Source organism: Telmatherina bonti, assembly GCF_933228915.1.
Source record: "Telmatherina bonti genome assembly, chromosome: 3".
Classification (NCBI taxonomy): Eukaryota; Metazoa; Chordata; class Actinopteri; order Atheriniformes; family Telmatherinidae; genus Telmatherina; species Telmatherina bonti.
Window position 1 is genome coordinate 28,622,807 of NC_136621.1, and position 26,408 is coordinate 28,649,214.

General features: G+C 38.2%; 1 protein-coding gene across 1 annotated transcript in view; it reads right to left on the bottom strand.

Moving 5' to 3' along the window:
• The window catches only part of hhip (hedgehog interacting protein), a gene marked incomplete at its 5' end in the record, with an annotated part of 33,024 nt that extends 7,514 nt beyond the window's left edge, over positions 1-25,510 (bottom strand). Inside the window, 11 exons of the mRNA XM_079261411.1 lie at positions 1,952-2,033; positions 3,243-3,388; positions 4,223-4,346; positions 5,814-5,932; positions 6,125-6,268; positions 6,371-6,544; positions 7,906-8,057; positions 13,158-13,359; positions 16,381-16,525; positions 21,498-21,687; positions 25,244-25,510. Of these exons, the coding sequence (XP_079117537.1) occupies positions 1,952-2,033; positions 3,243-3,388; positions 4,223-4,346; positions 5,814-5,932; positions 6,125-6,268; positions 6,371-6,544; positions 7,906-8,057; positions 13,158-13,359; positions 16,381-16,525; positions 21,498-21,687; positions 25,244-25,510 (1,745 nt within the window). The remainder of the gene's footprint in view (positions 1-1,951; positions 2,034-3,242; positions 3,389-4,222; positions 4,347-5,813; positions 5,933-6,124; positions 6,269-6,370; positions 6,545-7,905; positions 8,058-13,157; positions 13,360-16,380; positions 16,526-21,497; positions 21,688-25,243) is intronic.
• Between the last annotated feature and the right edge of the window lie 898 nt (positions 25,511-26,408).

A 26,408-nucleotide genomic window follows, 5' to 3' on the forward strand; every position in this document is an offset into this window, starting at 1 on the left:
CATTTACATCACCATATAGATTATTTAATTTAAACATTTTTATCTCTCTGTTGAACTGCAAATAAGCTCCCTATAACATTCTTTCTTTCTTTCAAATGCACCCGCAATCACGCCACACACAGTCAGTGTGTTTCAGAATGCATGGTGGCCTATTTATTATTGGAGGGGCACTCAAACTGACAAACAAATACCTAGAAATGAAGTCATCTGGCAAGGACATGTTTACACAAACACTGCTGAGCGATTTTATGGCTGATGTTTCATTGTAAGCCTTTACCACTCTCCCTAACAGTTCCTCCTCCCCCTTCCACGTTCTCAAACACACAGTTGATCAAAACACAGCACTAGATGCTATACTGGACCACAGAAACCACCATGTGCTTAAACAAACTGCTGCCTGAATGAGCTTTAGGGTCCAGATGTCCTTGCAGTGTGAAGGAGAAAAGAGGGGGGGACCACCAGACTTGATAACGTGCCGGGGTCAGACACGTTAGCTACTCAATTTACTCCCCCGTATCACCCCCTCTCCATGGTCCTTGTAACAAGATCCTAATAACGAAGCCAGGGTGTATTAGAAGTCAGAACTCAAACACCACAAGGTCCATACAGACTAAACATGTCCAGCTGATGGTGGAAAGAATTGTTCTGCGGGAAAAATGCGTCAAGCAGCCATGCCAGAAAACATAAATACAAAGCAAGCCAGGGCCCCTTTGAAACATCTGCGGTGTAATTAATTGTGTTAATGCCTGGGTGGCACTGGCATCACCCAGGAATAATCAGTTGTGGATAAGTTTCGATTGGGATTGTGAGGCCTGTATATTCTCTTTCTGAGAAGCAACTTCTTTTATTTAATCCGTCTCATTCCGTAAAATCTGAACTTGTGTATTCCTAACAACTAAACATGACACATTTACTGGAATTCAGTGAGGTTCAAGCCAACAGTGTCTCTCTTTATATCTTGGAGAAAAAGCTGAAAAGAACAGCAGCAACAGCAGTTATATATTTTTGCATGACAGACAGAACTTGTTCTGCATCCTTCCTGAGTTGAGTGGGAATTGTCTTCTTATATCAAGTCAAATGTTTTTCACATGCAGTTTGTATGTTGTTGTTTCCCTTTCAGCTTGTCCCTCCACTGCGGTTTATATATTCTTCATTATCCAATTTATTTCTAATGCCACATTTTCAAAATGTATATAGTAAAAATGATGTCCTGCTGACAAATACACATTTGAATTATGAAGTTATATTTTCCCTTCATGTTTTAGTTATTTAACATTCAACTACTTCAGTATTAAGACTACACCTAAAGAGATTGACTTTTACCACTCACAGTTAGCTAGGTGTGTATGCTAATACCTTGTTAAAATAAAATGTGCCCCCCTCTTATATTTGGACTTCTGCTAGTGTGTGTGTGTGTAAAGATGTTGAGGTGTTTCTGTTGTTTCTTTTACTTCCACTAATCTAGAATAATTTCTACTGTCATTTCTTTTGAGTAAATAACCCGTAGGCAAGAGAAACTGAGGAGCACACAGACAGCTGATTTTTGCTACGAGCAATTCTTAACGCTAATATTTTGAAACTGTATCCTTCAATTGCAGCTCAGTATTTGTTTGCCAGGGCAGGTGGTCATGAAACAACTTACTGAATAGTGTAACTGTTGTAGTCCACAACAGTATGTGTTAGCACAGAGGACTGAAGGTAAAAGTGAGTGGAAAAAAGATGTCTCTGCTGTACAATGTAATCATCTATGATCCATGGTTTCATGAGAGTCAGTTACAGTGAAAAGCGCCAGATCTTGAATTTATACACCGCAAAACCGAGGCAGCATGAATGAGGGGGAAGGGGATTCATTTGCTGCTCTGTAACAGGAAGTTCTGAAGTGTCACTTTCTTATTGAGCAAAGATTAACTTACATAGCCCACAATTAGCCAAAAAGAATTTTTGACTGTACCTTTTAGGGTCTACCAGCTTGTAGAGTTTCCCACTGTGTGACTGTGCCATGCTTTTACTGCTTGCTATAATATAGACTTCACCTGCAAGAGAGGAACAGTGATAGAAAAAAAAGGGCTATTAGTGTTTCTTATGTGAAACGCTTTTGTTTGCTTGCATTTACTCATATATCCAATCATTAAATTAAAAGCAATAAGAAATGACAAGACAAGCAAACAAGTGGATGAAATGACAAGACATGAAGCGATAGACAATAAGTGTTGCTAAAGGCTTCTACATTGCTGCTCTTGCCAAAAGGACTTTAAGATAGAGTTTAATGGGACAATTGGATACTCATGACTGGGAAACAGGCGGATAATTTAATGAGGAACAAGCCTGCAAGAAAATTCCATAAGGGGACAAATTGTAAACATGTGTCTGTGGGGCCCCTTCTTTGGGACACAATTCTTGCACAGCTTGCAAAGCATGATCAAATGCAGGAGTCTTTAAATACCCCGTCATATAATAACTCCAAAACCTGGCAATAACTGTGATCAAACGTTTTTAATGGATGTGTGTACGATAAATATCATGTGCTCATTTTAATTAAAAACATCAGAGCTGACAGTTAATAACTGTGCAAGTATATGGTGGAGGTCCAACTAGTAAAAATATCACAAATCACTAATCTACTTACCTCAGCTTACCAGACATGTACCCTAATACTGGAGGTCCACAAATCAATCATAACCAGTCTCACTTGCATTGCAAAGCAATTCCTTGTAGATGGTTTAAAACAATGATTCCTCATAGTTACAATGAGGTATCAACGCTATCCGATGGAAATGACAACCAACTCAGAGGGAAGTGTGCAGTTCTCAACAACCTCCTGGTAATGTGTGATTTAGGTAAGAAAGTAACTGGTTTCATGTTAAGACCATTTCAAAATTTCATATTGGTGATGATGTGGTTCAGCATTTGGATCCAGGGACTTTTTAAAGGCCCTGGTGGTAATTTAATGCATTACCTTGTGTCATAATTAAACATGATAAATTGTGAGATAAAACTCTGTAAAACTCTGCTCTTTGACATCAAAATCTGTACCATCAGTACATATAACACATATAATAAAATTTTTTACCAAAGTTTTGACATCTATCATTTAAACTTTTCAAACATTTAAGGGTTCATGCTGTTAAAGTTTACACCTTTAGGAGCTTCAACAATATCTTGGCAAGACACATAATGACCTGACAGCTAAACTGGACATCTAAGATGATATGGCCTGTAGATTTCCTGACTGCATTACTAACCTAGTTCATCTTCTCCAAAACCTAAGATGTGTCCAACAAGGGTAGAGCTGCAGAAGCCAGTTGAGCCCAGGCACAAAGCTTTTTCCTGCCATTCTTCCCCACTAGCTGATGTTGAAAAGGCAGACTTCTGAAGGATCCGCAGGTTACTAAGACAGGGAAAAAAAAGGAAAGAAAAAAGAAGACTGCATTATTGCCACTGTCAAATCTATAGAATGATCCTGTATAGATAATTCTTCACATAATGTTTCACAGACACTTTCTGAACTTGTAAAAATTGTTGTCAAGTGACAAAAGAAATCGAACTGAAGTGTGGCACCGAAGCTACAGTTGATATCTGGAAACAAAGACAACTTTTACTTCTCATGATATGGTTCAATGACCCATCTTCCTTTTCCACTCCACAGCCCACATGGTGTTATTTAAGACCTCAGCTTTTAGTTTCAAAATAAACACCATGCTGGAGCCTTTACTTAGCCACAACAATATGCTCCCAAATTGTAATGAGACACTGAACTTACCGACCACACATTGTTTCAAACACAGTGCCAACTCCTGATAGTGTGCCCAAATACTGTTTGCTTCCTTTGCTTACTCAAGCGTCAGCGTTTGACATCAGCAAAGTAGGATGAATTACAAACCAAAGAAAAGTGTGAAAAGCACAGGGCAGGATGTCTAATCTCCATTTACACTCAATGGGCCATGCTGTAGTGGTGACAGTAACACAAAACTTGTTTTCCCCCACGTGGATGGAAGTCTTTGTTTACAATGGCACATGTCCATGCAAGGGACAGATTTTTCTCTATGTGTGGTTTAGAAAAAAGTCGTGCTCAACTCAGTAAGTCATATATAAACTAGGCATCATGTTAATAGAATGAATCCACTTGAATGTCTTAAAAATTATACATGCAGACTAAATTATTGCATAACAATAAACACATACATTTTTATTCACAAAAAAAATGTTTTTCATTTAAACTTACCCATTTTTATCACCAAACACATAACTGCCGTAGAGTCTTCTAGACTGGCAACCTCTGTAGATGAAGCCCCCCACAGGTGGTGCTCCTCCACTGGACTGTAAGTCATAGACAGAGGGCTCATGTTCTGTAAAGAGATTGATTGTCATTGATCGCTAAATCAATCGTTACAGTAACAAACATGTTGTTAGTATGACAAAAGAAATGTTTTCAAGGTCAGATAATCTATTTCTGCTCTTCTAACATACACTGTAGGGGGTTGGTTTATATCATAATATTTACTGAACTAGTTATTGATATATTTATCTATGAAGTGTAGGTTTGTTAGCTATGAAATCAAACACAAAACACATTTACTTCATTTTATAACAGACATAATAGCTGTCTTGCTCACAAGATGAATTCATAAAAAACTAGAAAATAAATAGCTAAACCTTTATTTAAAAAGTATGATGTTGAGGATAATCTTTAAAAAATTCTAATCATAAATTTTTGTTGATTTAGTAGGCAACTTTAAATGGAACTTAGACTTTAAATTTATGAACCAATGCTTGATGTGCTCATTTTTTCAACTGCAATCATTTCAGAGTCTGGCTAACATGTTGCATCGGGCATTACACCAAGCAGGACACAGTCTAGGGCAAAAAATTAATTTGGAATGAGAGGTCACAACTAAAAATCAATCACTGAGGCAAAGACAGCCTTCTCTGTACTTTTTCTTTTTTTTGGTGAGAAGTAGTAGAATAAGCAGAGCGCGGGAGAAAACACTGCTGTTAATGATTATTTTCACAGTGTGAGAAGAAATAGACCCTCTCAGTGTTTTTTTTCAATTGCACTATCCAACCATCTACACAGTGACTGGTGCAGACAGCTCTAAAACTCATTTATACACAGATCATTTATATCAGATCTGTTGTCCGTGCTCTGGTGTGTGTGTGGCTGTGCTGGGTGTGTCTGTTCCTTAGCAACCAGGACCTTTGCATTTTACCTGTGATTAGTGCAGTATTTATACCTGCTTGGCCTTCTAGTCATCACCAGATTGATGGTTTATCCAGAAGTAACGACACACTACACATTTCTGAAATTCAATTTGTCTGTTTGCCTCAGCTTTGTCTTATTCTCATTTCTTTGCTCCTATCAGGAACTCAGACCTGCCTACATTGTTGCTCTGATCATGTCTCACCTGCCTCCCTGTGCTCAAATTAGTTTGCATGTTTATTCAACACAGTTTCACTCTCATTCTTTCAATGAGATCAAAAGTGCATCATCTAACTGCAGCTAGTGTCTCTGCACTCAACTTGCCATATTTCTGAAATTATTGCCAAAACACTGTCCTTTCAAAATGAAAGATGTTAATAAAAACTTGTCATTTTCACATGAATAAATATGAAACACGTTCCAAGAGTTTAATGCATTTTCATTTAATGTTTAAGATGTAGTGCCAATAAAAAAATACTGTTGCTTTAAAGGCCACTCAGTGTTATCACGGGCTGTTAACAATGCAAACCAATGAACTATTTCCAAACATGAAAATGTACATATTACCATTTCTTTAAAAAAAAAAAAAAAAACTCTCAAGGAGATCTTGACTCACCATAGTCCTTCCCTTTAGTTATTTCTAAAATTCGTCCAGCTGATGTGTTTTTGCCACTGGCATCTGTACAGAGGACAACAAGACTCCCATTGTCGGTTTGAAGTCGATCCACTGCGCATCTACAGAACACAGGAAGACACAAACTAATGTACAACAAGCAATTCATGTCTTCACACCAATATGCCACAAAACAGAAATACAGCTGTAAAAATTTCAATCATTTGTAGTAGCAACTGTTTAAAGAAAGAAGAAACACACTGCCTGATTCCTCTGTGTTTCTGGTCAAAAGGCACAACAGATGTCTTACTGACCTGCCTGGGTCATGTAATCCATGTGCAAAAATTTCAGGTGGCTGATTTGTGCTGTTGAAGTAGGGGTTGTCCTGTGGTATGGAATAGGCTGATGTACAAATATCTGTGTCCACATCTACCCTTAGAACAGATCCTGTGAAATCACTACATAAAAAAACAAACAAAAAATGTCTTATAATAGTAAAAGCTAGAAAATACATTCACACCTGAGCCAGGCAACAGCATAAAAATATATTTTAACCTCACCTGAGTCCATCCATTTCTTCCATATCATCCAGAGTGATCATGCCATCTCCCAGAATGATGTGCAACAGACCATCGGGGCTGAACAGAAGCTGACCTCCTAGGTGTTTCCTGTGCAGCTCTGCCACTTCCATTAGCACTCGGACTGTCCTGGTGTCCACCTGGTTGGCGTTTTTTCTGTTGAAATCATGAATTACTGATTTTGTAAACATAGTGTAAAAACTACTTAATATTTACAGTACAATAAAAACACTAACACCTATAAGGAATGTCTACAACATTATTTCAGTCAAATGTATAAAGCAGTTGAAACATTACTGGCCTAGAACCGTAAGCACCGATGAAGTTCAGCATCATGTTTTAAAGATAGACTTTTTTAATGAACCTACAGTCTGATTGTATGGAGTTACAACACAGAATAATTGCACTGGCGGTTAAAATCATACAGAGGAAAGGAAAAGAGATGCTGACAAACCAAAGCAAACCAAATATTAATTATATGTAAAAACTTCTGAAATATGCAGCAAAAACTGGGGTGAGGACGTCCTAAAGCCTTTGAAATGTTGCACAATTTCATGTGTAACAGAAGAATTTGGTTTAAAAGCATCATCAAGAATGTCATAATATGTCATGATGGTATTTTGGGTAGTCCTAAATGTTAAAAAAAAAAAAAAAAAGCTTACAAAAGATAAAAAAAAAATCTCTTTAAAGACCATCATATACTTTTTAACTGTCATTTTTCTGTTGGATCCATAAATTAAAGTCTCAGCTGTAAGACTGCAGCCAAGACATATAATTAAGATTAGCACATTAAGTCAAACATACAACTGTGATTATGTGAATTAAAATGTGACACCTAAATACGTTCGTGAGAAAACATTGTTTTCTTAAACATAGGTCATTATGAAAGAACGTGGTGTACAAACACAGGAAAAGGCAAAGAACTGCAATTATAAGAGTGTTGCAGGTGCTCTGTAAACCAAGGCTTACAGTTAGCTTGCTTAGAGGTTTGGCCTATTATTTATATCCTCATCAGTCAAAAATTCTAGTTTTTTCTTTTCTGAATGCATCTTTAAACAAGATGCAGCCATTTCTGTATGGCTTTTGTTTTTATGTTGCCATGGCTACAGGTAGAAATCGATATCAGTGACCTGACCTTTAGTAATCTATAGATCTAATATTTTGTGATCACAAAGTTTCAGTTCGGTTACTTTTTTTGCTTTAATAGTATAATATTCATAGCCTTCAAATAAAGTACTTAAAGAAAATGTGTTGAAAACCAGAATATGTGACTTTCACCAACTTTTACACATTACTTCTGCCTATAACTGAAATAAAAAACGGCCTTTTGTTGTGTTTATGAACAAAAAATGCTTCAAAACAATAAATCCAATACGAAAGCATTTCTTAATGAAATCTGTGTTAAAAACACATGAATAGAAATTTGTTAGGGTAGTACTGAGGAAGATGAGGTGTTTGGCTCTTTCAAGCAGAGACAAATCTTTGAATGTAGATTTGGCACACATTTTTCCTGTTACCTTGAAACAGTGTATTCAACCACACGGAGAATATGGTCGTGTGGTCCGATGGCCCAGCGCTCTTGGTTGGTGGTGTAGGAGACATAGAGCTTGCCATTCTTCTTGTAATTTGGGTGGAATGCCAGGCTTAGTAGACCCCTTTCATCTCCACCCTGCAGTCAGATGAGGAACACAAAAGATCCAGGAGTTAATTATGTCCCTGCTTGGCTTCTACTCAGCTGTGTGGGGCTGGAATCACCCCTACTGGTCATCTTCATCATCACTAACATGCAAAGTATGACCCCCTACCTCCTTTGATTTTCCATCTTTTCTGATCCCCTTTTATATTTGTCCATCAAATTCCCCTTCACAGCCCAGCTATTATCACATTCCCTCTTTTCTTTTCACTGCCGTTTCTCACCTTCACCAGCCTTCTTGAGTATACTACGACCAGCAATAACAAAACATTTGACTCTGGACAGAGCTGCACCTTCTCTACAACTTCCTTGGCTTTGCAGAGCCTTTTCTGCAGTCTAGTTATGTTCTTTTGTCCATAGGGTCGGGGGGCCCTGTGACGCCCAGACCCACCCGGTGGCCTCCACTGTGTGATGATTTGTGTGTGTAATCTTTGGGGATATTTGTGAATGTTACGCTGAGTGGCTGAAAGAATTTATGAGCTCACTCACAGTTCATAGAGAGCACAAAAGTGTGAGTGCTTCAGTCGGTGCTTTTTGCTCCCCGTCCCCTCATTCATTCCTGATTCACAGAAAAATCCAAGCAAAATTCGAGACTTGGATGAGGGGGGTGTTAAGAGTGGAGTTAAAGGAGGGGGGGAACCTAAACAAGGAGGGAACTGCCAACTCCCACCGTCTTGGCAACATGTTTAGAAAACATCTAAATTGCTTGTGTAATATGTAAACCTTTGTCTCACCCCGGAGGCAGCTTCATCAGTTGTCACTACTCTGGTGGTCTACCCATCATAGTTAGCTATAATAATCAGCTATAGCATTTCATACCCCAGGCAACACAAGCCAGGTCAGCCTTTTTATGTTGTATTCTACCTCCCTATTTTTTATTTTTTGACAAAAGAATGAACAGATTCCTAAGCTTAGCTGTGACAAATGTTTTTACAGTGATCCCTGTGTGAATGTATCTTTCCAAAACGGCAGTTTTTTCCCTTTGTTTTGTTTTTTTTCTTTTACCAATGTAAAAAACGGAAGCAACACGCAGGGACTGGCACATCTAACCTTGAGATACAGTCTGTCAAAATGGCAAATAAAGTATAATATAAGGGATCGGTTTGAAATGAGTCTGGATAGGTGTAGTCTCTGTCAAAGGCCAAGAAATGTAATAAATCTGTGTACCAGATCTCCAGCTCTGTTTGGACTGCATTAGGTCCAGCTTAGTCAGCTACACTAGTGACACAAGCCATGTGGGAAAAGAAAAATAAGGTACTCCAAGTACAGGCAAGCAATAACAAAGGGCAAAATGATAATCTATAGAGCTGTCTATTAGCCCAAAACTGTTCTAAAATAACATGACAAAGAAATCCACAACTCAAAAGACAAAATACTTCAGTGACAACTGTCAATACTTTTAACAAATAATTGAAGTAAACATTTAATAGGGTTTTTTGAGATTTGCTACACCTTGACATGCTGGACCCATATGATGGAAAAAGATCCAGTAACCCACATCCCCAAAATAAACTTGCAATGGGAAGGAAGGCAAAGAGGAGCCAAGGAGCAGGGGACCACCAGGACACAATAGTTAAATTGGCTGAAATAGAAGCTCCCTTGCTAATGACCAACTGCTCAGCAGCAGCAGGCCATCAACAGAGCTGGCAACAGAGCTGTAAGACACACTGAGTCGGCAGAGTCTCTACTGCTGAGCCAACGTGAAGAGATAGTTTGATCAAATGAAGACAAAATAGAAACCCTAGTTTTCACAGTACTGACTGTTGCTGCAACAGCTGTAGTAGGTAAGATGTTCCTGGCATGACTCAAAAAAAAAAGAAAAAAAAAAAAAGAAACCTCATTCTGACAATGAACAAACTGCTAGTCTCTCCTAATGACAGCGGTAAAATGAATTTTCAGCAGTGTAAGTTATGGACTCAGCTAAAATTTAGGACTTTTGTTCTCCCTTGTGTCATATGTGTGCACTAAATTGTGATGTCATGCTGCATATTTGTTCAAAATTTCTTATCCACAGTACATATGCTTTAAGATAAAAGATTCAGTTATAATATTTCATGTAATAATTCATAAAAAAAAATTTAAACTGCAAGACCCTTATTATCGTAATGAAATAATTTTCAGATTATGATATTTATATCACCTGCCATCAACAAACCTCCAACAAACCTTTTCAGTGATGAAGGCTTTTTATCTTCAGACATATTTTCCCTTAAATATATTTGTCTTATTTCTGACATTATTTCATGCAGGGGTTGTGAATGAATTTCTCTTGAGGCTTTATGTCTTCATTTTTCCCCAAACACCTGCCTCTACATTCTTCTATACCCTCCAATTCTGTTTTTTGGGGCTCTGGTTTTGGCCTTGTAAAACCTCTGGCATTATTCCACAGAAAGCAGGGAATATGTGTGCAGGCAGGGATAAGGGGTGGTTGTTAACTCACGGCACAGCACATTAAAGACTGACCACGGCTGAATGAAAGTGACACATACTGCACAGAGGTATCTCTCTCTGAGCTCTAGTGACATATCTTGGCACATGCATTTTTATCACGAACCTTTCATTCTTTTCCAGTTGACCCATGGGCATTTCTCCAACAAAAGAAATTTCATGAATGTTTGAATGTTTACAAAAATAAAACTGTGGCTTATGTTGACTAAAATTCCACTCTCAGGTAAATAGGAGGGTAACAAAATGTCTCTTCAATATGCAAAACACTTAATAAGGGCTCTAAGATTAAAGAACAATTAACTTGAATGCTGTTTCATGGGCACACAATGTTTAAAAGAGGAACTCTCAATTCAAGTTTAAAAGGGCCATTGTGACTAATCCAGTGTAAATAATAGCAATTTCATGTATGGCAAAAGTGAACATCCAATCCAACGAAGAACACTTCAGGAAAGTATGGAACATTTTTGGAAGTTTGCAAATTAGTCAGACAAAAAGTATACAAAGAGGCATGAAACTTGTGTATCACTAACCATCATCACTTTCCAACGAGCAACACTGTTTTTTTTTTATACCCTTCTGCAGCATATAATTGGCTGGGACAGCACATTGAGGTTGGACAAAAGCTCAAAAACATCTACATGTATCAACAACCAATAAAACAAAACAAAGAATATTTACATATATACATGTCAATAAATAATTCAATAAGTAAATTTGTAGAATAATTTACATAAACATTTAAATATTCTCAATTACTTATACTGTCCTCTTAACCATGGTTTGCTCCAAAAAAGCTCCGAAGCAGGTAATTGGGCCTACTTCATTCCTTTATCTAACCTTTCATGCCAAGAAGACAACAAGAGGTGAATACTGCCATTACCTGTCAATATTTCATTTTATATGTTTAAGAAAACAGAAAAAGGTAGAAAAATATTAAAAGGTTTGTTGAAATCTCAAATACAAATTAAAGTTTTGTTTCACACAGATAGGATGGCCAGTCCCCTTCTGTAAATATATACCTAAATGTTTGATTTGTTCAATGTTTTAATAAAACAACAAATCAGTGTGCCTATTAACTCTACAAATCATTCAGTTAACATTAAAATGAACTGTTGTGCAATAGTTGGTGATGGGTCCACAAGTCTCCATCACAATGTTTCCCTAATTAGGAATTAATAGCATTTAACCTGTACTAACTAAAAGATGAACAATCAGACCTGAAAGGTTCCACATTTATCTCTGGAAAATAAATCACATTTCAATATCCTCTAAAATTCTCCTTTTGATATATTTTCTAAGTTTTAGTTCTAACTGGGCAGTAAGAAAAAAAGTGTAAACTTGCTACATTAAACAAATTTTAGCAAGGCATTGACATGATGGGTAGTGTGGCTAGCTTGTGTGAATGGCAAGTTGATATGGGCTGGAATGTTGAGACTCAATTTTAGGAGAACACCCACAATGCAGTCCATAGCTGACAACACCATTAGACAGTATTGTTTCGGTACAGTATAACTTAATTGGCACCAGGGGACTGAGGGCAGGAGGAGGATAGAAAAGCAAGAGGAAACACAGAACATTACAATCAAAGCATGTGCGTGGGGCTGCTGATAAAGTGGCTATCTGCCCTGTCTCCTGGGTGCCAGGGATCCTCTCTTTGTATAAAGGCAGCTCCATCCTGTTGATGCTTTGAGTAAATACTTGAGCCCGCGTCTGGTTCTGTCCGTGAACAACTAAGTCAGTTCCAGCAGCCAACATCACAGAATAGGACTCCTGGGACCAAGAGGGGATTGAGCCACATCTAATTGTCATAATAGTCACTTTTTCTACAACTAGTTTGGATTTAATTATGATAAGAGAGCTGAGAAGAGCAGGAAGTGGATCCCGTGGGGGGTAGTTGCATATTCAATGCTTTGCTCCGTTTGACTCCTTGTAATCAAACCATCTTGTTAGTGGAAGAGCAAGGGGCATGTAAGAGAAATAAACTTCCTGTCTGGGAGTGTGCCTCCCAAACATCCCAGCTATCTAATCTCCAGTGCAATCTTAATACACTGAACAATTTTTAAATTCTAAGATCATGTAGCATTATGGATGAAAAAACTCTTAAGTTTTTACTGTGAAGCAGAATCTTTAATGGCTGCTGTTTTGAGAAGACTGTCATTTAATCTTTCCAAAGGTCAGTTCAAGTGTCACAGATCCTTCAAATGGCTTACTTTATTGTTCCATTAAATTTCAAGGAGGGTACAGATATGAAGAAGGACTCTTTCCTAACCCAACTTATAAAGGATGCAACTTTTTCAGGAACCAGTTTCAAACCACAACACAAATTTCCTTAGTGTATCTACGGGACATTAAGTGCTCCAAAAAAGAGCAATAAATTATTTTTTTTCTTTTCTTTTAATATCTTTTATGTCTCTGAAAATGCTGAACTACAAATTCACCATAAAAGCTGCAATAGACAACTTTTTTCTATTATTGCTTTTTAATGCTGGGAAATGTAGTCTTGCCGTCAACTGGCTACATCTGTTTGCTTCTACAATTTACAACTGTGTTGAAATGGCATCCACATTAACATTTTAACACTGTACATTTATCAACAAACTTACATTTTGAAGGCTAATGTATTCCTACCTTCAGGCCGCTCTGCACCAGCTTGTGGATGTCCAGGAAGGGCTCCTTGATGAGCTCAAGGTTATGGTCAAGTATCCTGACAATTCCTTCTCTCTCCAGGACAAAAAGCCGCTGAGAGCCATCGCCACAGTTCACCACAGCAACCGGTTGCCTCAGGCCACTCAAAACCTCCTGAGCACAGTAGCAGTTGTGTTTGTGTTTCCTGGGTAACAAGGTACATACAAAAGGTCAAAGAATGACGGTGGCACTCGGTAACCCTGGTATAAGGGTATAAAGAAGTTAGAATTTTTAAAGGAGGTATAAAACAAATAAACAAGATATAAATTTAACTTTTTCTGATGTATACTAGTTACATATCATATATTGATAAAGCTCAGTGGCATGATGCCAGTATTACTATCAGTGTTTTATTTATTCAGGAACAAGAGGGACAGTATTGTGCATACTGAATCAAGGGTGAGAAATGTATCACCCAGAAAAAGAAATGGTTTCAGATGGACAATCGAGTGTATTGCTTATTTTAACTCCAGAGTCAAAGGGAAAAAAGGCATGTGGAAGATGTGGTCTGATAAAAGAGGAACAGGTACTGACTACTGATTAACTCTCTTAGCAGTCATCTGAACACACTAAACTGAATCATCTTTTCCATCATCTTTACACATCTTTCATTTCAACACACTGGAAATTCTAATATAGATGTTTATGTATAGAAACTAAGCACGAGTGTTCATTCAATGTGGGCAGATATTTCATAATGATGGTATAGGATAACTAAAAGTGCTTTCTTCACACTATATTTCTTAGTTACAACCCCCTGTTCTTAATAGCTCCCAATTTTTCATTCAAAGCTCTAACATAGAAATAACTGTGTAAACCTTGTTTGCAAGATCTGGAAAAAGCACCATGTGATTCATGCTAAAATCTACAATCCAGTGTTGAGGTTTGCAACTATTCTGTAGTCTACCTGTGAACATTACAATTTCTGTGTTACACATTTGATGGGGCGTTTTCAGACATACTGCGTAACAGTCTGTGTACTTCCACATGTTCTTCACTGTATGGCTAGCTTCTATAACTTCTAAAACATGCCCTCTTAGCTGATGTAGAGCCAATTTGGAGGGGTAAGTAAGCAGCTCCCTCACAGGTGGGACCCCAGGATGGCAGGGTGATGATCAAAGAGAGAATAGTCCTCAACTTGAGCCCATGGTTCTACATCAATCTTTACCTACTCAGCACATGTCTGCTAAGGAAAAAAAAATCCTGGTAATTTGCAGCTCTGCAGTCAGAACCAGCAACCCTAGTCAAAAGCATTCTAGGGTCCAGAGCAAGCTTTTTGGAATCGTACGTCAGCCTGCTGGAGACACATTAGTACAGCTGGATTGTTGTTAATGTCAGCGGTGATAACCAATTCCTCAGTATGTAACTTTGCCAAAAAAAATGTCGGACTATATAACTTTCTCAGGAGCCCTGTCAAATATAACAAGTGATGACATGCTAAGCTTTAACTGTTAACTGTGTAGTGCCCAGAAGACAACAGGGTCTACGTGGATAATTTGCCAACTCTCTGGTGAAACTGGTCTTATTAGGAGAAATGGCATGCAACAGTCTGCATGGAGAAGCTCCCATTATTACAAACAGACAAATTTACCAGTCATCTAAACACAATGACAACTTCGGGTTGAGACCAGGAGGCAGACTTGTAGCCCTACAAGTTTTCTTGCAGCTTCTCACCTGCAGCCACCTTCCCAAAACTCCATAATGTCTAACCCCATATACCCAAACTGAAATGATTAAAAGGTAATTACAAGACCAAATCATTAAAACCTTCCTTTTGGATCAGTCTCCAGCTGATTAGAGATAAAAGTACAAATTATAGCACACTTTGGAACATATTGATTGTCACAGTTTACACCAGCTCAAGTTAACCGCACCCTGTGGTAGGTCTCAGTCATCTTGTATTGTTCCCATTGTAACATGTGCCATAAATTACCGCAACCATTTCCTCTGTGGATTGAGTACATGAGCATTTGATTACTTTATCTTAATTCCAAAAAATTAAGCTTGTGGTCTCAGCTAGTAACTTTCTCAATTCTGTCATTTTCTCCCCTGCACACTGCGAGTTTTGTAAATAAACCTCTCAGAGGATAAAGGGCAGACGCATCACATGAGCCGTTGACCCTAAATAACAGAAGGTATTTATGTAAATGTTGGTTGCTGCTATTCAGGTGTACATGATTCATTGCCTTTTTTTCTCAAGGATACCAAAAATTAACAACATCCACAGAAAACAAAAGGGTTAAGGCCTCTGTGATGTACAGACCTTTGACGTGAGAGAGGGAAATAGAAGGATGCTGGATAAGCACTTTTATTATGATATCAAAATGCCCAAAAGTTTTAGAGAAGAAAATGAATAGATTTCTTGGTGAAAGTACACACTCAAAAATAGAGGTACCAGCTTGTACCTAAAAAGGTACAAATGCTTGTCGCTGGGGGTGTACTCTTTTGAGAGACATTTCTGTACCCTTCAGTTCTGGTCTATTTTTGTACCTTATCAAGTTCAACCTCACCTTTTCAAGTTATGTTTTTTATGTTTTCCACAGCATTAGGCCTGGTCCATGCCACTTAGCAATATTATCTTCTCTTTAATCTAGAAATAATCTTCAAAAACTCAAAATACTGACCAGACATACACTTAGTTTGCAGCATCTGACCTTCATTGTCTGGTGTAGTAAATGACTGTTAAGTAGTACTACTGTCATCACTCAACTCTGCTCTAGTTTGTAACATTACAGCCATTAACATTACATTTTTCAATGCTGCAGGTACCCTTATGGTCAAAATGGTACAAATTTGTACTTTATGTCACTTTGAACCCTTTTTCGTACTCTGAAGGTGTGCTTCTGGTCTCTTCAAGACCAGTATTGTACTTTTGAGAGAACATTTCTTTAAAATGTACCTATAGGTACAGAAATGTCCTTATCTTGTACCTCTATTTTTGAGAGTGTATGATCCATGTCAGAATGGACCAGTTAACCCAGAACATTTTATGGAAGCTGCATCTGTGTCAAAAATCATATTAAAAAACAGAACTGAACACCTTAAAACTGAACTTATAAGCACTGATTAAGTGTATAAATTTCAAGCAAGTTGAAATTATACTCAACTTCCACAGATCGCCCCTGTCTTAAGATGGAAAAAATGTGGTTAAAGTCTGATTACTAACCTGCTGATATCTTCTAGTTTCTCATCTTCCAAATAGTTGGAATCTTGCCCAATAGGCTGCCTTCGTAGAAAATCTGGAAAGCATAAACTGGCACTTCTCCTCCCATAGTATTGGCAGAACTCATCCACGTCGGCTTGGAACAGTTCTAGCAAACATAACAGATACAGACAGACATAAGTACTTATTTTTTATGCCGCATAATCAAATAATCACATATATGTGGTTTATATGACTGGAACAACCAAGAAAATCCAGTAAACATGGAATTATTTATATGGTACTTATTTGTGCATGTCTGCAGTGTATTGTGGCTGGACATGGTTGTGCAAGAACAGATAAAAGTTTCAAGGAGGCAGATGAAGGGAGAAGTACTGTGAAAGAATGTGACATGCTTTTGTGTCAGAGAAACAAATCCTGAGTAAAAGAGCAAGTGAGGAGATGATGGGCATCACCAAATGGATCACTTGACATAATGCTTGTGCAAAAGCCCTAATGGATTCCTGTGGCAAAAGGTTCTTGTCCCCTGAAGTTTACTCTGTCTCGCAGTGGTCAGTGATTCATTCCAAAAGATGAATGTTTACATTTATACACACTACTTTAAATGGTTAATGCTGTGGCTGAGGTGTGTATGATCAGACCATTTTCGCTTTTTAGTAGTAAAATTATTAAACATATGACAACCAATTTTGAAAACCAATTAAGGTGATCTAAGGAAACAAACTCTTGTTCACTATGCCTAGCAAAAGTAAAAAACATAGTTCCCCCAACATAAGCATTCTAAAGTTTCTGAATATTTCTGTAAGATGTGAGGCAAAGAGTGCCAAATATGAGGATCATAACAAATAGTAAACTGGATAAACTGACCAAAAAATGTTCCACACAATCATGCAACCAATGCATCCCCATAGCAGTGAATTTTAGGATATACTGGAAAACCAAGCCGAATAAATTACTGTGAGCTTCTCCATCTGTCCTACAATGTAACAGACAGAAAAAGTTATTCTGGAACTAGTACAAAATGACATGCTGCTGAGCATTCATTTTATACTAATATTGCTCATGCACTACATGTGAAATATCTTTGTATGACAGCATTTTTATCGACACTTGCCAAAAAAAAAAAAAATCCTCCACTTGTTTCTTTCTTCAAACTGGTCTGGGTGTTTCGTTACGGGGCTACACATGGGAACAGAATGTGAAATTAAAAAAATTTGCCTATTAAATATGCCATGTTATTTTGAATAAACAAAAATCTTTTTAAATGTCATATATATTCAATCCTTAAATTTGCAAAACAAAGACAAGATGTTCTAAAATGCTTACAAAATGCGATCGGCATAAACACAGCGGTCACATACAGCTATGCTTCCAGCAACACATTCACAACATTATTCTCTAAAACCTAAAAAAAAAAAAAAAAAAAAAAAAAAAAAAAAAAGAGCAAAGTGTGCAGTGGGTCTCAGAGGCACTTTGCGACCTGAAAACAATCTTGACAGTATTGTTTCCTCTCGTCAATCCCTCTGAGGACAGAGGAGAGCAAATACACAAGTGATAAAAACACAAACAGGACTCTCCCTGTCCCTCTTTCATCTCCCTCTCCTGCCACACACCACAAGACCTGACCGCACCAAATACTGGAGGTGATAGGATATCCCCTCAAACATCTAAACACAACATGAAGATCAAACAGATGTAGAAACACACACATAACTCTGGCTATACCACCCACACTCTTGTGTCTGCAGTTATCTTAACCATGCTGGTTGGGGACCTTGAGTGCAGGATGAGGGAACGAGTTCAGGAAGATATGAGAGGAGTTTGGGGAGGGTGGGAGGCTCGTGGGCAGACGTACGAGTCAAGGTAGTAAATATCGCTACAGAGAAAGAGGAACCAAGTACATGGCCTAATCAAGGAGCCAGCAGGCACTTTTATGGGAGCATGAGGACAGTTATGGATGCTTTAAATGCTACTGTTTTTCATTTAAAACCTCTGGCAAGTGATTTTAAATTAGCAAATTGTCTTTGCGGGTTTTGGGTCATTTTCCGTGTTGCTGTGTCAAAGGACTATATAAAATGCACATATATACACATAATATATAGACATATGCACAATTTCAGAAATATCTATAAATGTCTAAACGGTTCAAAGAAATAATGGGTATAACTAAAAGAAATTCTGCTCTCAATTATAAGATACAATAAAAGTAATCTGTATGCTGTCAGTGCGGCATAGGTTTGAGACTATATCCTAATATTACTTTGATATGCAGTAATATATAAAAGACAGTAAAGAGTAAAAGGGAGAAAAGACAGCAGATGAAGAGCAACAGGAGAGAATGGGTGTAAGAGGAAGAGAAACAGAGACAGAACTCTGTCCATATTCCTGGCTCCACAGTGCTAAAGTTATACTTCCATCTGGTTATCTTCCAAGGCAACCTGGGTGGCCCACCCAAAGTACTTGACATCTTGATGCACTTCAGCAGTTTTACATACACACAACCTTTGTAGAAAAATAAATGTGTCATTCGTCACCACATATGCTGATCTGTGGTGGGCTGAGGGGGGTGAGCAAGGAGTAGCAGACCAGGGAACAGAAAGAGGAGGGGTCCTTCTTTGGATTCCTGTCTTGAGCATTTCTGGTTCGACTCTTAACACATCTGTCTGTCAGTTCATGAGCAAGTAATGAGACTTCAGAAAAGAGTTCTCCTTTTACCCATCTCTGCTATTCTGTGAAGTCCCAATTGCCAACCTCAGTTCTATGTACATGAGTGGGCTATTAGACGCAGGCAAGGATGTACTCGTTTGGAATGTAGGCGATTGATATTTGACTTTGATTTGCAGCATATTATGTGGGTGGGCCGCAGACAAGTGTGTCTGTAACTGTTCTGTCTTTGCAAATCTCAGCACATCTAATCAGTTTGTGGCAACATAGACTGGAAGATGGCTTGGCTGGAAGACAAACTGCAGCCAAAAGGTTTTTGATCATGTTTGGTATGTATTCTACAGGCATAGGTACTGGTGATCTTGTGTCCCTTCAAAGGAAATTCTTTTGAAGAGCAAAAGCTTTCAGGGCTAAAGTACAACAAAAATGTAAGGCCACCATATGCACAAGAAAAACTAGTGCATTTTTACATTTTTCCTTCTTCAGCGGATGTTTTCATCTCAAAGTAAGCAACTCCAGCATAAGAACTTTTAACTCACAAAATCTGTCTGGAATTAAAAACACTTGAACAGACTATGTTACACTGACCAATAAAAACCATGAACCTATACAGGGTTGACAATTTTTGAAGAGTAAAACTAACAAAAAAGATTTTTTTAGTTTATCTTTTTACCAGCATAATGTAATGTTTAGTAAATGTGTTGCATTGTGCTGTTGTACATGAGTACAAATGGCACAATAACACTGAATTTTAACTTTATGTTAGAAAAACATTGACATAATTTAAACCAACTACTGTGCGTTTACCTTTGGCATAAAAAAAGATGGTGGTTATCATACAGGTGATCAAACATACTGAAAAGATTTTTTTTTTTTATGTCATGCTTCAAAGGCTAGTGAGCGATCCTCCACAATGACACCTTGGTCTTTTTCTTCTTCAACAGCCCCAACGACAAAAAACAAGAATAACTTTATCCTTACAAATGGAGGAAAGAACTCTGCTTTAGCCTTAGTGCTCCACTCTAACCTGCCTCTTTTGCAACTCACATGGAACCAAACCAAAGCAGCACAAGAAGCATCGCCCAGATGTGTAACTGTTTTCATTTGGTGTGGAAGTTGCACAGACCAGCCGTTATGGTTTAGACATAATGTTTTATAGAAAGTGACTAGAGAAATCTTAAAGGAATCATAACCTGGTCATTTCATGTCACCACTGTCCTCTCAGTGTTTTTAAATAATTGTTTCAAAACTTACTGAACCAAAAAATGTTTTAAAAGTGCTTGTTTTGAACATTTATTCATAACAAAACTTTTCTCGTGAGAGTTCATGCGAGATTTCGATAAACACAGATGTTAGTTTAAATAATGTTAATGAGGTGCGCGCTGATTGATCGCTGGAAGTGTAGCGCCGGAAGGGGGGGGCCCAGTACGTCCGATGCTAAAAACAGCAGCTAGTGATATTAGCTAACTGACAGCAGCAGCTTTCTGAATTCAACCATTTATATTTGAACTTGACTCTGAGCCTGAGAGAGAAATACGAAGATGGTGGAAGGAACAAGTTTACAACAAACTGTCTCTGAATGGTAAAGTCGTCATTTTAAAGTCTGCTCACCTTGCTGTAAATTCAGATTGCATGTTGACAGTGAAGCATGTCGTTCATGTTAATACGTCTCAATTTTATTCTGTTGGACCCTTTTTTTAAATTATGAATGTACTTTTAGAAAAATCCAAAATTAAGATATTCCCGCTCCTCTCGTCCAATAGAAGCTAAGATAAACTTCAGCCCCTCCGTGGCCCTGAAGTAAATTAAAAAAGAACAGAAAATGGAAAAATGGATGTATGAATCTCCTTTTAATGGATTTTCTTACAAAGCAAAAAAGTATTTTCTTTTCCATGTAAAAATGTCTCTTTTCAATGTTACTACAATCGTAGTCTTCACGTTTGATTGCAATATTTTTATGATTTAAAATTAAGGCTTAAACGATGCACCTGGTAATATACACATAGCTAGACTGAAACTTGTAACTCAGTAAGCACAAACTTCATTCTGCTCTTTGATAGCTCAAAAAAGTGCTGTATCAGTCTGTGGTCTAATCATGCATGTGCACAGTGGATGCTTGACGAATGACTTTACAGATTAAAATGCAACAGTATGTTAGGGAGTGAAGTAGCAAGTGAACAGTAAGACAGTCTCAGCAACAACTGGAGGTGAGGTCAGATGAGGTAAGAGCTGGATAAATAAATATTTACAGACCAGACTACTGACACACCACTACTTGCATAAGCCCAAAACTCTAACAGATCTACATGAGATGAGTGTCACTAAGAAATTAGGTCTCCTGTGAATTTTAATTCATCATAATCACATGTTACTGTCATTATAAAGTATCACATGAGTAAATAGAGCACAACATATGCTTAATTGCACTTACAGCAGTCTTCTATGAAGGTAATTACCTGGTATGTGCCCCCTACAGGTGTAATAGAACTCGCGGCAGAAGTCCTGGCAGAGCCACGGCAGGTCTGGCTCCCTGTGTGGCATCCTATCCATGTCCGAGTGGAACAAAACCTGGGCATTGGGGGAGCAGCGAGCACACTTGATCTCCTCCAGGAGATGTCCACATTCTGTGTTGTTGGTTGAGAAAATCTGGAGACCATACACACACAAAAAATGCAATGTTAAACTGGTAGGTTATTAACTTTTATCCCCCAATTAACATAGCCCTTGTAATGTTTTCTAGGTTTGGCAGACAGTTACAAACATCACCAAAGCAGAAAATTTGATGTCAGGACTGTGTAGATTCTCTGTTAAATCTTTACAAATTTCCAGACAACTTGAAGTGCTATAAAATAATATACTAATAAAAACAGGGCAGTTTAAGAATACTTCCAGTAAAATCAAAATACTTTAAAAACCCAATAATAATGTACACTGCTACTCATTAAGATGGATGATTTTTTTTCCCCGAAACTTATGAGACCATGACATTTAATCTTACTAAATTATCTATAGATGCCTTAAAGCTTGTCTAGAGCCCCCGAGCTGACATTACAACTTTTGGGAGAACTTCATGGACTCTGTATGTATACTGTACATGACTAAAATGTGCTTTATGTTTGGATAGTTAAAGAAATCATCTCATTAGCTGTGAACTCATTCAAGTTCCTGAACAGTAAAACTTAAATGGAAAAAAAAGAGCCCAATCTAAATATGGGCCTCAAAGTCTAGCTCAGGGTTATTACACAAAAAAGTAAACAAAGAGTAAATCCAAAAGAAATTAGCAGGATTATTTACATAACAAATTAACCATAATAAAACACAATGTAATCTGTTTTAGGTCAGGAGCACTGCTGCTTGGGCAGGCAGGCTGGTAGTGTTTTGCTCCGTGTGAGGTCCATGTGTAAACACCAATTTAGTGATAGACAGGCACATGATTCCCACTCTGGTATCAACAAATTAGCAGTCTGTCGAAGTCAATTAAATCAGGGGACCCAAGGCTAACATATGGACATCTTACACTCTGGTAGCAGAACAAACTGTGGAAAAGACTTTCTGTTTGGAGGTTGTGCTTATCCAACAGGTGCCAGAGTCCCTGACAAAAACCTGGAGCTCTTCCTGAAAAACATACTGCAACAGAGTATAAAACTCATCAGATCAGACAGTGATACCTACTAAAATGAAGACAAAGCATTATTGTTTATATGAATATCCACATACAAACTCCAATCTGAATGACATTTTTGTGAATAGTATTCAAACGGTCAGTGTTTAGTGAAAAAAAGGGAGCTCCACACTGGCTATGACTCTGTATGTGCGGTATGTCCCTCTGTCTTGGTGCCCTCTGCTCTCATGCCATGTAGTGCAATGGGCATGCCTGCTCTCCTGCTCTAAATTGCCCATTGATTCTGTGTGCCACGGGCTGGCACAAGGTCCATGGAGAGTAGCATTTGTGTGCTTTCAGCCATGCCCTGTGTCCATATGTTGCTGGGATAGGCTCCAATGTTGCCATCATCCAAACCAGAACAAGTAGACCTTTGTGTGTTGAGTTTTGTTGATTTTCAGTGGGCATGTTCCTCAAAAGCAGGAAAAAACATACCAATGGGGCACAAGAATTGTCAATAACTTACACTGAGGACGTCTGACATGATTATAATGTATTTTAGAGAAGTAGTTATAAAATAAAATAAAATTCTGAGCTTCTTGTTGGAAAACAGCTGTTGCAAGATCGTTACTATAATCTGATCTGTATGATAACTTGAAAAGAAAACCTGCCAACTCTGAGATATCATTACCAGTTTCAATATGTAGCAAATATTTAAGAAATCATAACTTTAATTTTACATTAGTTACTTTTGTAGGTGCACTTAAAGTGTTCATTTTTGTAAGACGTGCAGCACAACTTTTAAAGTAACACAAGTCCACTGGAGGCTACTTCTGTAGGGTGCAAGTTTCACTGCTAATTTAAAACAGAAAAAGTTGCAATAGCACCTGTTTTAGGTAAAGCCATGTGCCCCTAAACATAACCAAACAGAAAAATGTAGTAAAAACAGAGTAGAAAACAGTATAAAAGTAATGGTCCCTAACATAAAAAACTGATCTTCATCGCACCTCCGCTCCAGGTTCCAAGCGGAGACTCTGTCATTCCTTAAAATTGGAAACAGCACATCTGTCATCATTTCTTTTTATGATGATGTAAAAGAAAAGAAGGAATAGTCTGGTCAATAACATGTTAAAGAAATCCATTTTGCATTTATCTGAACTGTGATACATAAAGTTTCACATCATTTTTTGTTGTTGTTGTTTGGGGGTGGGACACTTATTTAGATGCAAAAGATCTGCAACAGTTTACAACACACTTGATCAGATACAGAGGAGATGGGGGAGGGCTGAGGTAGGAAACACTAAGCTTTAACAAAACACTTGTCCTCAGGGAATAGGTTAAGTCTGATGGAAGGGAATACAGTGAAGAACACACATCCTCTCAAAGGCATGAACACTTGGACAAGGCTGATGATGACTAGGCTAGAGTGATGCTCTCCAGCTTCTCTTGTTAGTGAAACCAACAAACACAATGGTGTTGTTATTCTTTTGCCATAATCAGAAAGAGCTCCGTGTGTGGGCAGTGTAGTGGGGAGGAGGAGAAGTCGAGTTCGTCCTATTCATTTCTCCCCTTTTATTTGCATGACTTGAGCAAATTAAATGATGCAATATGGCTTTTTGTTGCAACACAAAGTGAGATACCACCCAACCACTGAATTATTCCAGGAGTACTTTACATGAGAATGGCTAACAGTTACGTGTTTTGTTTTGTTTTCTTGTTTCTAGCTTTTCAATAACGCAGGAAGGCTCAAAAACCACCTGGACCAAACTTCATTATTTCAGTCGATGTTTACTGTCAAAACTAAAAACCCGAGCACACAACACATAGCCAAACGGAACTTTTTTGTAAACAGTACAAAATAATTATTTTATACTCCAAACAAACTTTTTATATGTGGTGGCGAGACTGACAATAATAAAACAGCGAAGCTATAGACTGTAATAAGAAAAAGTACACCCGCAATCCTACCTTTTTGAGCAAAAGGTTGAGCTAGTAGCCGGACAGTCGTAGCATGCTGTAGCTGAATGAAACGTAAATCGGCGATTGATTGCCATGGTAACGCTGAAGCGCATTGGACACGCCGAATTAGAGCTGCACCAGATTGTGCAAAAGCACCTGGTAAACAACATTTAGGTTGGCGAAAAACAGCAAAAGTTTCTTTCACTTTCATGCTAGGTGAGCAAAAACAACTGCGCGAGCCCTTTAGAGAAAACAAACATCACCATAACCATATGTAGACCATGTGAGTTGGTGTATCATACGTGTTTACATTAATGGCATCTGAAAACCAAAACCCCAATCTATGATAATGCGAGCAGACTTCCTGTGACCTATGTGTTAGAAATGGATATTTTACAAAGCAATCCTGCATATAACAGGGTAGTAAAATCACGTCGTTTGACAGTGTAACTTAGATGAACAATATGTCCTTGTGAGAATGTCATATTTTTTGGAGTGGTGATCATAGCTCGGGGCTGCTTCTTCGTCCCCAAATTGTCTGTCAGTAATAACCAACATAATGACCATGCTCCAGCATTGTGCGGTAACATCCATTCCGTTCATTAGAAAAACACGAGGTTGGTGGATGGACTTTTAACTTACCCTAGCATCCCTGCGGTGAAGGATCTGATAGGCGGATTTCCTGGTGGGACAGCAGGACACACGAGGGTACAACCTGTGGCAAACTTCTCCGCTGTTGCCGTCAAGCAACACTTTTCGCTCCCTTTTCTTCAACCGCTTAGGCAAGCTTCCGTCGTAACATCTTCTCCTCCTGGAGGTCATTTCTCCCCTCTCTCCGAACTTTGCGTCCCCACATTCCCACACGTTGACCGCGATGGCCAAGACGAGCACAAATTGCAAATGTTTCATAGTTCAAAAAAAAAAAAAAAAAAAAATTAGAAAAAGAAAGTACAACTGAAAAAAAAGAAATAAAACAAAAAGAACAAGATATGATCCTTTCCCCCCAAAAAAGTACAGAAATCTTCACCTACACTGCAGATTATAAATTTATTCAGATATATTTGTCCAACCAGCTCAAACCGTTCACGAAAATTACAGATATATTGTTCGTAAACGCAGGTGTCCTCAATTTAATACTATTAATATGAGCACAGGTATTAGTTAATAAATAATGTTATCGTATATTCTGATTATATATTTCAACTCGAAAAGGAAAAATAATAAAAATTAAGTTTAAAAAAAAAAAAGCAATGGAAAAGGAAAGCAATACAAGTTATCCTGAAGAACACAAAAAGTGAAAACTCAGCGAGCCTGACGTTCCTTTCAAATGTAATTCCTTCTGAGCACAGCAAGTTTGTTCATGCACAGGATAAAACAACATAAGAATAAAAAAGTTGTGTCTCACTAAAGTCCTCAGAGCGCTCACATGTTTTCCCGTGCCCATTCCTCCTTCTTTTTAACCAGCGCGCGAGAAGAGGAGCGAGCGCTGTGACGTATTAGTTCGCGGGGGCGCGCATGTGGCCACCGCGTCCACGTTGAGGTAAACGGTCACCTGGCAGAGCAGTGAAACAGAGAGTGCAGGCAGTGGGTGTCCCTCTGCTGCTGCTGCTGGCTTGCTCACTCGACCGAAGAAGTGCATGAAATGAGTATTTTTCAGCGTGGCTAAGCGCTACACCGCCTAAAACCTGCGATTTTAAATAAATTATATTACTTATTCGAATAATTGCACGAAGAGAAAAAAATAAAATAGCTACGATCCATCCCCTATTCTAGTTAGATTGTCCTTATTTCTCTGGGTGTTATCATG